The sequence below is a fragment of the Syngnathus acus genome, chromosome 14 (assembly GCF_901709675.1).
Source record: "Syngnathus acus chromosome 14, fSynAcu1.2, whole genome shotgun sequence".
In the NCBI taxonomy this organism is placed as follows: Eukaryota; Metazoa; Chordata; class Actinopteri; order Syngnathiformes; family Syngnathidae; genus Syngnathus; species Syngnathus acus.
The window spans coordinates 8,843,877-8,859,159 of NC_051099.1; the positions used below are offsets into that span (position 1 = coordinate 8,843,877).

The window sequence follows — 15,283 nt, forward strand, 5'->3', positions numbered from 1 at the left end:
TGGCAGATTTGTTGATCCACTTCTTCCGCCTGCCTGATCATCTGTATAGCAACGTCCAGAGTGAGGTCTTTTATCAATTGTAGTTTCTTCGACAGCTCTTTGTCTTTAATACCCACTACAAGTCTGTCTGATATCTTCGTTCTTGTTTCTTCCGAATTCACAGGTCTCTGCGAGTTCGTATAAGGCTCTAATATATGCCTTCTCATCGGGTTTCTGTATGCGTTGGTGAAATTGCGCCCTCTCATGGATGACGTTCTTTTGCGGTACAAAATAGTCGTCAAACATTTTCAGCACGGCATCAAAGTCGCTTTCACTTCCTCGAGTGGGGAACGCGTACGATTTCATAACGTTCTCCGCCTCATACCCCATGGAATATATCAGAGTGGACACTTGGACATCGCCAGCTTCCTCGCCTAGCTTGGTCGCCGTCCGATAACGCAGGAACTTTTGTCTCCAGCATGGCCACTCTCCGGGTTTATCGGAGCAGAAACTCTCCGGCGGTTTGAAGTTCGGCATGATCACTGTGCGGGTCTCTTCTCTATCCGGACCACTTCTGACACCATGTCAGGAAAGGAGGGAAGACTCTTGGTGTTTAACACGGGGTACTTTATTCCAGCCTCAAACTCTCTCTATGAATGTGTGTCTCTCTCTCAGCGCGTCTCTTGTTTTCCGGGTCTGGTGACCTTCCCGCTTCGTCACATTCATCAACGGTGCAACTCCAACCGTACAACACTACTAAACAAATATGCATCCATGACAGACTCATATCTGATCTGGTCTCGCAAAGGCAACAGCAGAAGTCATGCTGATTTTCAGGTACAGTATGTAATTTGTTGTGAGTTGTTGTCGTGTTGGTTTTGTTCTATGAACAAGGGGATGTTCATGCACGGCTCATTTTGTGCACCAATAAAAAACATTGATGTCTTGAGTTTGTTCATACACAGCTGATTTTGTGCACCAGTAAAAACATTGATGTCTTGAGTTTGAAAAATATTATTTTATTTTTCACCAAAGAAGTCCTCGGTGAATGCGCATATGAAACTGGTGGAGAACCACTTCCCTACACCATCAGCGACTCCCGATGCTCACGATAAGTGCGAGTGCCTAACTCCTACGCTTACACAATCAGTACATAATTAATTTGTGTCCGTTGTTTTCTACTAATTGGGAAGATAAAGTGGTATTAGTTAAAGGACACATAATGGAAAATTTACTTTTTTTGCTTTTAAAATCGTTTTCTTGTGTGTTTGGCGTCTCCAGGGGTGTAGAAAAGTGTAATATATCCCTATTACATCACATCCGTTGGGGCGGGACAAACCAAACAAGGTAATGGGTGTTGCCAAACAGTGTCAGTATCCACAATGGGCAATAACCAAAGGTGCAGAACAGGTAAAAAACAAAAAATACAAAACACAGGAGAAAAGAAAGAAACAAACACGGGAAACAAGAACCCAGCGGAATGGTGACGTTGCTGTATGTGAGAGGAATTACGGAACGCATCAAAAGAGCCATGAAAAAATACAATAAGCACGCCTATCAAACCACATACAACACTCCGTCAGATACTGGTCCACCCAAAAGACAGAGTCAACCCGGAAAATAAATGCAATTCTATATACGAGATTCCATGCAAATCATGCAATAAATCATACATCGGGGAGACAGGGAGGAACTTCATCACAAGAAAAACGGAACACAAGAAGGAATGTGAGAAGGAGACAGCAACAAGACAAGAGCAATAAAACTACAAGCAGAACAGGAACACTACAAGTCAGCCATGACTCCTGGTCCACCAACACCGCGTCGCTGGCGAAGAAGGCCCAGCGCCGCCTGTACTTCCTTCGGAAACTCAGGCGAGCGGGGACTCCTCCGGCCGTCATGACTACTTTTTACCGCGGCACCATTGAGAGCGTCCTCTCCAGCTGTATTGCTGTCTGGGGTGGCAGCTGCACTGACCAAGACTTGAAGGCCCTGCAGCGCATTGTGAAAACGGCTAGTAAGACTATTGGTGCTTCTCTCCCCTCCTTGAAGGACATTTACACCTCCCATCTCACTCGCAGGGCGACCAAGATTGTGAGTGATGTGAGTCACCCCGCTCACTCTTTGTTTGAACTTCTGCCCTCTGGGAGGCGGTACAGGAGCCTGCGCTCCCGCACCACCAGACTTTCCAACAGCTTCGTACTCCAGGCTGTTAGGATCCTGAACTCGCTCCCCCTTTCAGCGTAGCGTCCTGTTCTTGCTGTATGCTCACTGGCTCGGTTTTGCCCCTCATATTCAATGGGTTATTGGTCTGTTTTTATTCATCGCTCATTTTATTTTATTTATTATTTATTATTTATGGTTTGTGCCTTCTTGTTTTTGTTTTGTGTCGCCTACTTGTATGTCTCGTCACCGTGGGATGGAGGAAACGGTATTTCGGTTTCTTTGTGTGTCTTGACATATGAAGGGATTGACAATAAAGCTGACTTTGACTTTGACTTTGATTACCGACCACTGCAAAAGAGAAAACCACATCATGGACTGGGAAAAGGCCAGAGTCATCCGCACTGAAGAAAACAAACATCAGCGTTGGATCAGGGAAGCCATTGAGATCCGCAAGCGGGGCCCGAGGACCATCAACAGGGACGAGGGAGCCTACATGCTCTCTACAACCTGGACCAGCATTTTGGAGAGGTGAACTGACAGCAGAGGGCGTGACTCACCTGTCAAATCTGACAGGTGAGCCACGCCTTCATCCATCAGCTGATAAAGACGCGTCACAACCACATCAGTGACACTCTGATGAAGGCGGAAGAACCCGCCGAAACATGTCAGGTAAATACACCTAAAATAATTTGTTTGATATAGAAGAACCAGTGAAGTAATTGAAAAGGAAAAACAAGATGAACTTAGTACAACTAACTGTTGCCAAACAGTTTTGCAAATGATTCAAATAATCAGGATCGTTATCAGGCTTTTATAGTTTGCTGATGAGCTGATCAATTGAATCAGATGTGTTGTAGTAGGGCTGCACCTAAAACAGGCTGGATAGGAGCCCTTGGTTGGTGACCCCTGATTTCAGGTATCTAGGTGCCCTTTAGCTTTTGAGTACGTACCCACAAAAAGTTGCACCAGGTCCTTTGTTGTCATGAGTTGACAGTGTGCTTTTGTCATTTGACCTCCACAGCCAGGCTGTGGTTGGAATGGATATGAATGATTGTTTTGACCAGGCCATGTTCAGGAAAATACACGATTACCCTAATTGCATTGGGTTACATTCAGACTGTAAATATTCATTATATTATTATATTCATTATATAATATTTTTTTCCTAATGCACCAAGTTGGAGCAAGATGTTTCTACTATCTGCAACATTGGTTCTTTAGAGAATGTCTTCCATGTGAAAGAGAAATGGCTACTGCATCAAAAAATCAAAGTGAATCGAATGGGATAATGCCATTGTGAATCAGATATAGAAAAGCTTTTGGAAATCTGGATCGATGCCCAGCCCTACTAAATTGCTTGGCTCATCCACCGATTGAGGCTTTTAACAAGGCCCACTTGTAATTCCCTTCACGTGTTTGTTTCCTTCAGATGGCGGCAGCCGGGCTGAGCAAGGGCCCGTCACGAGTCGGCCGCTGCGGTGACAAATCATCTGATGGTAGCCGTAGGATAAGCGGAGGAGGACGTGGCCCGACGCGACGGTGTTCCCCAAGCAACATTCGGTAAGCAATCTGCTAATGCGGCCCCATGGAACAATGGCGGCAAAGTGAAACAGCGGTAAGAGATGGACGGCCGCATCTAAATTCATGCCTTTGCCTCATAAAGGACATCCGACAAGTGTTTATTGTCCAGTTTGTCTCTGAGCTTAGCCTTTCCTTACCACATACTGTTCCGCTCACTCTCACAATATGTTGCAATATGCCTCCGCTACCACGGGTAGCGCTATACCGGTCCTTGGTATCGTTTGACTTGACCCCTTACGGTGTCAAATACGGTGTTTTAAAAATTAAATCATGTGACTCAATGAAGCACATCAAATCGTTTATTTGACCGAATTCATGAAGAAACAAACATGATGTACCGTGGTCAATCTCAATGGGTGATTTTGCCAGGCCTCCGTCTCGAAGTAAAGCGAGAAGAAGAAAAGAAGCAGTCAGTGCAGTTCGTTTGGCTGTGAACAAAATCCCATGCCATGCGGCTTTGGCCTAAATTCCAAATAAAGCGAAAGCCTCTGAGGCGTCAACCCACTGCCCGGCCAATGGGGTCCCATCACCAAATCTATCTCACGCCTCCTGGGATGCCTTCCAAATGATGGAATGAGGCTACATGTGAAATGGAAGCTACTCCATGTGAAAACCTCCGCAGGTTTTCACCCTGAGCAGCGCCTCTGAGCTGAGCATGGATCGTCATCTGAGTGGCCTGTCCCTTCTTCTTAGCCGCCACGTTCGTCGCTCCCGAGTGGCCCCCTCCTGCCCACCCACTTTCATACATGCCGCATGGTTGCCGGCCTCCTCCCAAGGATAATTTGACTTTGGACTGCCGCCATCTTGTTTTGGGTTGTTTCTTTCCATCTCTGGCGAGCCTCCACTTATTGCCAGCGATCAACGGGCGCCGCCTCTTCCTGACCTTCATCTATCCTCAGCCACTTTTCCCTCCTCATGAGACCTACCTCTTCCCACCCTACCATCTCTCCTGTCGTTTCCTGGCCAGCTTGCCCTCCGCATCCGCCATCCCCAATCTGCTCGCGGTCACTTCAGCATCGATTTTACCACTGACTTTCCGCCGGCTTCATCCCTCTCAGCCCTACTTGGTGTGAAATGTACCGAGGAGTTGCGCACTCATAAATTGCGCTTGTAAATGAACAGACGACAAGATTTGTTCTTTTTGCGCCAGAGCAATCAATTTTTACTGTCTTTAAAGCAGGCATGTCCAAAGTCCGGCCCGCGGGCCAAATCCGGCCCCCGATCAGATTTCATATGGCCCGCAGCTTCGGTCTTATAATGTATTATTTATGGACCGCCTGCACTGTCAAACTGAATATATAAAAAAAAAAGAAACTTGAACCTGTAATTCCTCCTATTACCAAAGGGTGGCAGCACCACCCCTCGCCGCTCATTTCTGCCATGGCGACTACAAAGAAACAGTTGACATTGAGGGCCGTCGCTTTCAAGAGAAATGGGAATTACAATATTTCTTCGCTGAAAATCAAGGCAATTGTGTTTGTCTAATTTCTAAATAGACGGTTGCCTTGTTTAAGGATTTCAACCTAAAGAGACACTAGTAGACTAAACATGCTGACACATACGACAAGCTAACAGGGAGTAACCGCGCTGATAAAGTGAAGCAGCTCCAAGCTGAAATGGCATCACAACAGTGATTCTTCACGCGGGGCTGTGAGTCAAAATTAAATAAAAATTAAATATTACTTAATATTAAATATTACGAAGTGGCCATGTTCATACTGTTGATGTTATAAACCTGTAGACATGACACAAACTATTACTTTCTGAAAGATATTGTAAATCAGTGGTCCCCACCTTTTTTGCGGACCGGCCTTTATATAGATAAATAATACATTTATAATAAATGGGTGGCCAAGTGGAACGCGGCTTCGGCGGTTGCTGAGGCAAAAACCCGGGCGTGGGAGGAGTTTGGCGAGGCCATGGAGAATGACTTCCGGACGGCTTCGAGGAAATTCTGGTCCACCATCCGGCGTCTCAGGAGGGGGAAGCAGTGCAACGTCAACACTGTTTACAGTGGAGATGGCGTGCTGCTGACCTCGACTCGGGACGTCGTGTGTCGGTGGGGAGAATACTTCGAAGACCTCCTCAATTCCACCGACACGCCTTCCATTGTGGAAGCAGGGCCTGGGGACTCTGAGGCGGACTCTCCAATCTCTGGGGTTGAAGTCACTGAGGTAGTTAAAAAACTCCTCGGTGGCAAGGCCCCGGGGGTGGATGAGATCCGCCCGGATTTCTTAAGGGCTCTGGATGTTGTGGGGCTGTCATGGCTGACACGTCTCTACAGCATCGCGTGGACATCGGGGACAGTGCCTCTGGATTGGCAGACTGGGGTGGTGGTTCCCCTCTTTAAGAAGGGGGACCGGAGGGTGTGTTCCAATTACAGGGGAATTACACTCCTCAGCCTCCCTGGTAAGGTCTATTCAGGGGTGCTGGAGAGGAGGGTCCGTCGGGAGGTCGAACCTCGGATTCAGGAGGAACAGTGTGGCTTTCGTCCTGGCCGTGGAACAGTGGACCAGCTCTTCACCCTCAACAGGATCCTCGAGGGTGCATGGGAGTTCGCCCAACCAGTCCACATGTGTTTTGTGGACTTGGAGAAGGCGTTCGACCGTGTCCCTCGGGAGGTTCTGTGGGGGGTGCTTCGGGAGTACGGGGTACCGAGCCAACTGATAAGGGCGGTTCGGTCCCTGTATCACCGTTGCCAGAGTTTGGTCCGCATTTCCGGCAGTAAGTCGGATTCGTTCCCGGTGAGGGTTGGACTCCGCCAAGGCTGCCCTTTGTCACCGATTCTGTTCATAATTTTTATGGACAGAATTTCTAGGTGCAGCCGAGGCGTTGAGGGTGTCCGGTTTGGGGACCTCAGCATCGCGTCTCTGCTTTTTGCAGACGACGTTGTGCTGTTGGCTTCTTCAGGCCGTGATCTCCAGCTCTCACTGGAGCGGTTCGCAGCCGAGTGTGAAGCGGTCGGGATGAGGGTCAGCACCTCCAAATCCGAGTCCATGGTCCTCGATCGGAAAAGGGTGGAATGCCCTCTCCGGATCGGGGATGAGATCCTGCCCCAAGTGGAGGAGTTTAAGTACCTTGGGGTCTTGTTCACGAGTGAGGGGAGGATGGAGCGCGAGATCGACAGGCGGATCGGTGCAGCTTCGGCAGTAATGCGGACTCTGTACCGGTCCGTCGTGGTAAAGAGAGAGCTGAGCCAAAAGGCAAAGCTCTCAATTTACCGGTCGATTTACGCTCCTACCCTCACCTATGGTCACAAGCTATGGGTCGTGACCGAAAGAACGAGATCCCGGATACAAGCGGCTGAAATGAGTTTTCTCCGCAGGATGTCCGGGCTCTCCCTTAGAGATAGGGTGAGAAGTTCGGTCATCCGGGAGAGACTCGGAGTAGAGTCGCTACTCCTCCACGTTGAGAGGAGCCAGATGAGGTGGCTCGGGCATCTCATCAGGATGCCTCCTGGACGCCTCCCTGGGGAGGTGTTCCGGGCATGTCCCACCGGTAGGAGACCCCGGGGACGACCCAGGACGCGCTGGAGAGACTATGTCTCTCGGCTGGCCTGGGAACGCCTTGGGATCCCCCGGGATGAGCTAGATGAAGTGGCTGGGGAGAGGGAAGTCTGGGAGTCCCTCCTGAAGCTGCTGCCCCCGCGACCCGACCCCGGATAAGCGGAAGAAGATGGATGGATGGGATGGATGGATACATTTATAATAAATATATAAATACGATGAAAAAAATGATACGACTGGCATAAAAACAAGTATAAACAACATAATTTTTTAATTTTTTATTTATTCATTTATTTATTTGTTTGACCTGAATTAATTGATCGTCGATAAAAAAAAAATAAAAATTTCTGTGCGGCTTGGCGGCCCGGTATCAAATGACCCACGGACCGGTACCGGTCCGCGGCCCGGTGGTTGGGGACCACTGTTGTAAATGACAAGAGCAAAACTCACTTGTTTTAAGTTTTAATAATAACAGACAAATTTGCATTACTTATAACTCCTGTTTAAAATGTTCATGAGGCAAAAATAATTTTAAACTCATGTAAATGTAAGGTATTTCAAACAGTTTGTTCAATGTTATCTGACTTCAGATAAGAATGAAAGGCAGAATTTGTGTTTTTAGAGTTGTTCACATCTGCCTGAATGGCTTATATTTGGTTATTTTGTCATTTGAAAAATAAAGACAATTGTGACAATGAAATTTGTTTTATAACAGTGTGTATTTGCATGAAATTTTTGTAGTTAAAAACTGTCCGAAAAAACTATTGGCCCCCGGGCCCCTTCACTTTATTAAATCTGGCCCTCCTTGCAAAACGTTTGGACACCCCTGCTTTAAAGCATCAGCGGCACGCAAAGGGCACGTGTTTTGTCACCAATCATCTCCCTGCTCATTTCTTTCCAAATTGAGTCAAGTTGCGCCTTAATTTCTGCCGCGCTCACGGCAGCGAACTCTCCGTGCATTGGTGGAGAAAATATTTAGGCAGTCATGTCGACAGTGCGTTTCAGAAAAGGTGACTCTGGCCTTGGGTTGTTCACCCCACCTGAGATGAAAAAAAAAGCAAGCGAACGGCCCGTCCCTGTCGTTTTGCGTAACCCTCATTTCATCCGAGCACAAAGAACGTCGACAATTGAAGCCACTCCAGTTTCGCCCAACCTTTATTTAGAAACTCCAAATACTACATACAGCGTATTTCTCGTAAAAGGGAGATTACAGAAAACAATTGTCACAATGTCATATCGATGGAATCCACGACTCTCCGTCTGTGGGCCCTCTGGAAGAAGTTACTGTGGAGAAACAAGTGCTGCTCAAGGGAGGATCACAACAGCTCCACTTAATGTCGCACTAATACGTTAGCACGGGAGAAGGAAAACATGAGGGTCTTATGCGCATAACTACAGCTAAAAAATCTCGCGTAAATAGATTTAAATCATCTAAACGAACATTGGAGCACTCCAAGTCTCTCGAGTTGAACCCAGGGAGAAATACGGCGGCCGGACCAAGAAACCACCGCCAGTTTAATATGGGCAGATTTTGCACTGCCCCACAGCACCACAACATCTATCAAGAGGCTAACTACATAGGTAAGGGACAAGCCGAGAAAGTTGAGCTAGCTAAGCCGTAGGCGCGTGTCGCATTGCTACGTGTGAACAATTCACATCCTGGAGACGGGTTCCAATTGAGTTTGGAGAAGCTTGACAGGTGAGCGGGAGGAGGAGGTCCCGGGAGAGGCGGAGCACTCCAGAGCAGGCGTGTCCGAGGGGGGGGACGGGGCCGAGGTGCGATTTCACAGAGGGGTCGCGGGCACCAATCTGAAGAGATGCTTCTCCCTTTTAACGCTAAGGCCAATTCCGTGTTGAGATCAGCACGTTTCAGCTTGACTTCTCCCTTTTGCAGGTTTTTGTTCCTTTTCTTGTTCTCCTGCTTGCTAACGTCCTTGTTTCGGCCCTTTCTATGTACAAAAATAGACGGCTCAAATATTTTGAGTCCCCGCGATACTCCACAAGTCATTGACACTCCTCCGAAAAAGCTTTTATAGTTGCCGATAGATGCCCCCGAGATGGCGACAAAGCATTGCTTTTGTCTAAATTAAACTCCTCCACCTCAATATAGTAGTTCCTTGACAACAAGATGGCAGCAAAGCAATTACCTTGGCCTCCACTCAATTGCACAGCACAAAATGGGCTCAAAGCAATGTTTTGGCCTGAGAACAAAATGCCTTAAAATGCCGTAATTGTGGTCAAGCAAGCAATGACACTTGTTGAATGAGGGATGACACTTCTTGAATGAGGGACGAGCTTTGCGCACCCGACGGGAAGAGCTAATTGTTTCAGAAAGTCTTTGCTGCGTGTGAGCACACATTTTAGCATTTTACAAAGTGGTCAACTCTGTAATTTGATTTGTATGTGTTTTATCCTCATTTGGATCTGGCTTGAGATAGGCATTTGTTTAAAAATGGGTGCTGTCAATGACTTTTTTTTTAAAGCAATTCTTAGCAGCGCTTTAGCAGACGTTTAATGAGCAACTCCACGCTGTGGCCCTGAAAAGCAAGCTACTAAGCAGCTCCGAGTGGACACACCTGCTCCAGCGCAGTGATTCTCAACGACCACTCACGCAGGAAATGATTCCTTGCCTAAATAGGACAGGCAAAACAATGAAATGCTCTCGCATGCACTTTTGGGCGTGAGTGTGAGTTTTTTGCTTCTGCGGCACCCAAATCCGAACGAGTGCTATGCTCTCACACCGGGCATCCACAGCCTCAAAGAACAGGAGATGCGAGCGTGCATGGTCGCGCCAGGGATCCAACTGAATGTTTCTTGGCTACATCAAGGCTGGGAATCACTGCTCAAGTGTGTGTGTGTGTGTGTGTGTGTACGTGTGTGTGTGTATATGTGTGTGTGTCCTCCAGGCCTGCTATGCTCAGGATTCCGTATGAGAGTCAACGGCAAGCGGCGGCGGGGATGGATAAGGGTTCCTTGTGCCTTATTGCTTTTTCCCGTTTGGTCCACAGTCGGGTTCCCTGAGTTTAGCAGTCGGCGGGGGCTCCGCCGTGCTCCTGCTGCTCCTCTACCGCCTCCGCGTCCTCCCGGTGCGCGGCGCACCGTGCTGGGCGCGCGATGACACACGGCCGCGCGGCGGCAGTCGCGGCGGCTGCCCTGCGACTGTCGCGCTCATACTCCTCCTGCGCCCTCTGGATCTTCCGCTTCCTCAGCCGCCTCTTGTGGAAGTGGAAGGTGGCCACGGAGACGAGCATGACGCCCGCCAGCGCGGCCGCCAACACCAGCAGGGCCAGCATGGACGAGAGCGGCGGGAAGGCGGCGGCGCCGCTCGGCTGCTCCGCCGTGCTCAGCTGCTCCGCGGTGCTCATCTGCTCCGTGCATGTACCGTTGACGCTCGGGCCCGTGCGCCGGGGAGCCGGCGAAGACACGCAGCTCGGGAGCGCCATCCGCCACGCGGGAGCCTCGGTGCTGCGTGTGCTGGAAGCGGGGCGCTCAGGGCGGGGAAGCCGGGCCGTGCATGCGCTCACCTGCGGGGAGAAAACAATCAACAGCCAAGCGTTTTATGATCGACACGACCCGCTGCCATTTCTTTTAGTAATCGTTGCGTCCACAAAAGCCTTACCTGGCGTCAAAGTCAGTGCGGGGACCGCTCGGCGCTGTTGTGCATGTGTGAGCACAGTGACGCATTTCAGGAGGATGAAGACGAGGGGGAGGGGGAGGTGCAGGATTATGCCGCTGCTGCTGCTGCTGATGATGAGCCGTAAGGTCTCCACTGTAAATTGCCGCAATCTGCTCGATGTTGCCCGGCGTCGGGAGTCCGCGCGCTGGAGCGCTCTCCGACAATGAGCCGAGCTGTAGCGAGATGAGGGCAAGGCAAAAAGAATAGAACACCTCCTCCCTCCCCTACGTCCCTCCCTCCCTCCGTCCCCTGCTGGTCCGCTCAGCATCCGAATGAGGAGCTGCAGTTGCATTCTGCATTCCTTTCGCCTCTTTCAATGACTAATTCTGCTTGGGCGCACACATCCAAAAATGATGATGCATAAAAAGCACCAGGTTCATCATGCTTGGAGTCAAAGGATAAATTAGCCCATCAGTGTGCTAGCCAGCGGGCTTTCCCCAAGGGTGTGGCTGGTGGATAACAATTGGTTGCACCCGGGAGGAAATCTGATGACATAGAAGAATGAATATGTAACCTGTCACTTTTAGGATTGAGCGATGCGTCTCAGGGAAGCTGACCTATTGTCAATGCTAACTTATGGATTCATTAGTCGGCTTCGTCGGCTGTTTGACTTTTGATGAAGTCCATGGTAAATTTAGGAAAAATTGCTTTTTCAGACATTTTCTTGAATGTGGGTCCTGACCTCCCTATTTGATTGTGACAAGAAAGGCATTGGATTGGATTGGAATCGGAGCCTCCTTCCTTCCTTCCTTCCTTCCTTCCTTCCTTCCTTCCTTCCTTCCTTCCTTCCTTCCTTCCTTCCTTCCTTCCTTCCTTCCTTCCTTCCTTCCTTCCTTCCTTCCTTCCTTCCTTCATTCCTAACTTTTTTTAATTTAAAATATGGCACGCCGTTAGGCTTGGCCTGTAAATTTTGAGTGCCCGTTGTGTTTTGCTCTCATGTGTTTTCAGATGGTCCAGATCCAACGCTCTGGCAAGCCTCACGTGAGCCCCACGCCGCAGCTTTCGCACACCTGCTTCACCTCAAGGTACACGTTCTTCTCCACTGATTCACGCTGCCGTTATTTTATGATAATAGACTCGAAGGCCAACCTGCTTGTTGATATTCCAAGTAGCACAAAAACAAAGAGCAAGATTCTCACAGTCATTTCCCGGTCTTTCCCGCGGCCGGTGCTGCCGGGCCTCAAATAAAGATGGATGGGCCTCGGGAGTGCGTGAAGGTCCCGGGATGATGAACTCGCTGTAGCTTAAAAGTGTGTACTGAAACATTCATGCCACCATTCAGGCCCACTTTAGGGCCAGGGGGCCAGCAAACTGGCGTGAATATCGGTCAATATTCGCAGAGCGCGTGAGCAACAGTTTTCAAAGTAAATGTCAGTGAAATAAAATAGACATGACAAGTGCACGCAGACAAGTCGTCGGGTCTCCTCCGCCATCCTGACTGCATCATTCGTGCTTGCACCATTGCCAATCTGCAGGCGGCTCCCGTATCGACGTGCGTGTAAGTGCGCGTGCGTGCGCTTGATATCATAGCATGCAAACGAGGTGCTGTGAAGCTGCAGGCTATCATCTTGATATTCCCTCCACGCACGCACACACACATGGCTTCTTTCTTAGTGAGTCTCTGTCAGCACAATTTCAAATTCATTACAGAAAAGCCTGTTTACCACACTGGTACTTATGCACACACACACGCACGCACACACGCACACACACACACACACACACACACACACACACACACACACACACACACACACACACACACACACACACACACACACACACACACACACACACACACACACCTTTCACACACAATCACATTCACACACTCAAACACTCACCCATGTACATTACACACACCTGCTCTCACATCCTTAGACCAAACGTGTGCCTATACATACCTTTTGCCCGTTCGCCTGTATGTGTCACGTGCTGGCGCCACCTGCGACACGACCACGCCCCTCCTGTCAGAGGAATCACCGCCACCTGCCGCGGGCTCATTGACAGCGCTATATCAGCGCAGACCCGCGTGTCAGCCTGTCCCGTGATGCTGCTTCGCTCATCCGTCCCTGTAAGCCTGACTCGCTTGCCCATTTTGGAATTCCCGCAGAATTGCCTGTCCACCCCAGCCAGATCGCCGCTCCAGCGCCAGCTATTCCCATCTTTCCCCCACAATAAAGTCTCTGTTGCTACGCACTTGGCTGTACTGTCTGCTCCCTTACAGTACAGGCTGACCATTGCTATGCAGCCAGCGAATGACGAGACGGCATTGAGCCGACTGGAGCGAGCCGAGACCGCCATCAGCAGCCTGTCCACCGACATCCGGATGGTGATCGAGGTGGGTCAACAACAACAGCTACAGCAGCAGGAGATGGCCCAAGCCCTCCAGGGACTGTCGGTAAATGTGTCCCCGACTGTCACGGCACCCCCGCACCGCCCGTCTGCCGAGGCCAGGAGCCCCGCCTCGGCAATATTGAGAAGTTTAACGGAGATCCCAAGCACGTAAGGGCATTCGTGACTAACTGCCGTATAATGTTCGGCCTCCAGCCCGTCACGTTTGCGACAGAACCTGCCAAGGTGGGGTTCGTCCTGACCCACTTCACGGGCGAGGCGCGGCTGTGGGGACTGGCCGAATACGAGAGAATGGCCCCGGCTTGTGAGTCATTCGACGCCTTCGCGGAGGAATTGCTCCAACTATTCGACCTGGGCTCCGCCACCGAAGACGCCGCCGAGGAACTGGCGACGCTGCGTCAAGGTAGCCGATCGGTCGCGGAGTACGCACTTAAGTTCCAGACGTTGGCCGGCAGCAGCGGATGGAACATGCCGGCGCTCGTTAGCACCTTCCTCAACGGTCTCGCTGAGTATATGAAGGACGAATTAGTGTCCTGCGAATCCTGGAGGGTGCGATGGACTTAGCGGCCCGAGTAGACCAACGGATCCGGACTCGGCGGGGCGATCGGGAGCAGAGGTCCCTGCGGATCCCGCGTGGTCACCCTCCTCCGTCTGCTCGGGACCCGCCAACCACACCACCAGCCGAGCCCATGGACCTGGGAAGGGCTCGAGTCCCCTCAGAGGAGCACCGTCGACGCCTCTCACTAGGCTTGTGTTTGTACTGTGGGGAGGGGGGTCATCGGGTGGCGAGGTGCCCGTTAAAAGGCCAGAGCTCACGCGGATCCCCCGACGCCGTGAGCTCAACCAGCACCGGCTCTCCCAGTCCCAGCACACTCACGCTGCAGGCACGTGTCCAGCTTGCAGCGGGCGACCAGAACGTGGCAGCCTTGGTGGATTCCGGGGCGGAGGGGAACATCATGGACATTGGCCTGGCTCGTCAGTGGGGAATCGACTAAGTAAGATGGCGGCGCGTGCACACGCAGCGGCCTCTCTCTGTCCCGAACGGTGTTTTGTTTTGTCGTTTAATGTGGGTTTGTCCGACAGTTTTGTGTGTTCGTCTCGTCGTACCGGGTTGTGCTACAAGTGCGGCGGGCTGGTTCTGCTCGACATCGGCGAAAGCGAGTTTTGTGGCGATCTGGACTTTGAAGCGGGGACATTAAAGGCGCTCGGTCTGCTCCGTCCTGTAGCGTCGCCGGACTCGCCTGCTATTCCTCACCCGGTTGGGCGTCCGGGCCAGACTGGCGGCCAACCCAGCTCGCCCGGCCGTGCCTTCCATTCTTCTGGCGAACGTTCGATCGCTGGACATCAACATGCCTGCTGAGTTCTTCGGACCGGACAGTGCGTAACTGCTGTGCATCTGGAGCGGCTGGCGTGCTATCGGGCGGACCGGGCCATTGTACGAGGGGGAACATCGCGAGGAGGTGGACTGTGCGTCTACATCCGTGACGAATGGTGCCGGGACTCTGTTGTGGGATGCTAGCACTGCTCGCCACTGGCGAAGTTTGTGATCTCCAGGCTGTTAGGGTCCTGAACTCTCTCCCCCATTGTTTAATTGTATGTTAATCGTGTACTGTGTCTCGTCACCGTGGGATAGGGGAAACGAAATTTCGGTTTCTTTGTGTGTCTTAGCATGAAGGAATTGACAATAAAGCTGACTCTGACTCTGACTTCCTGCCTCTGAGCCCCTCCATTCCCGCACGTGTCATTGATGGCCATCTGATCGGCGAGGTGGCTTTCGTGACGGAACCAGTTAAGTTACTGCTCTCCGGCAATCACCATGAAACCATCCAGTTTTTTCTTCTTTCCCTCCCAGGACAGCGGCTCATTCTGGGGCACCCTTGGTTGCAGCAGCACAACCCGGTGCTGGACTGGGAAGTGGGGGTTGTTCGGCAGTGGAGTGAACGCTGCCATCGTGTGTGTCTGAAGGCGGCCACCAGCCCACTCGGGAGAGCCCCACCCAGGTACAGTCCCGAGATCTCCA

General features: G+C 50.8%; 1 protein-coding gene and 1 long non-coding RNA gene across 2 annotated transcripts; one reads left to right on the plus strand and one right to left on the minus strand.

The window, feature by feature from the left end:
* Positions 1-232: 232 nt before the first annotated feature.
* Positions 233-12,813, plus strand: LOC119133972. Its single transcript, XR_005100228.1, has 3 exons — positions 233-816; positions 3,575-3,705; positions 11,857-12,813. It is a non-coding gene; the product is annotated as an uncharacterized LOC119133972 (long non-coding RNA).
* LOC119133966 (uncharacterized protein C11orf87 homolog) lies at positions 8,370-11,436 on the minus strand. The gene is made up of 2 exons (XM_037270342.1): positions 10,852-11,436; positions 8,370-10,756 (listed from the first exon to the last, which is right to left on the minus strand). Exon 2 carries the CDS (start codon positions 10,673-10,675, stop codon positions 10,256-10,258), a length of 420 nt encoding a protein of 139 aa, XP_037126237.1. The 5' UTR covers positions 10,676-10,756; positions 10,852-11,436; the 3' UTR covers positions 8,370-10,255.
* Positions 12,814-15,283: the final 2,470 nt, after the last annotated feature.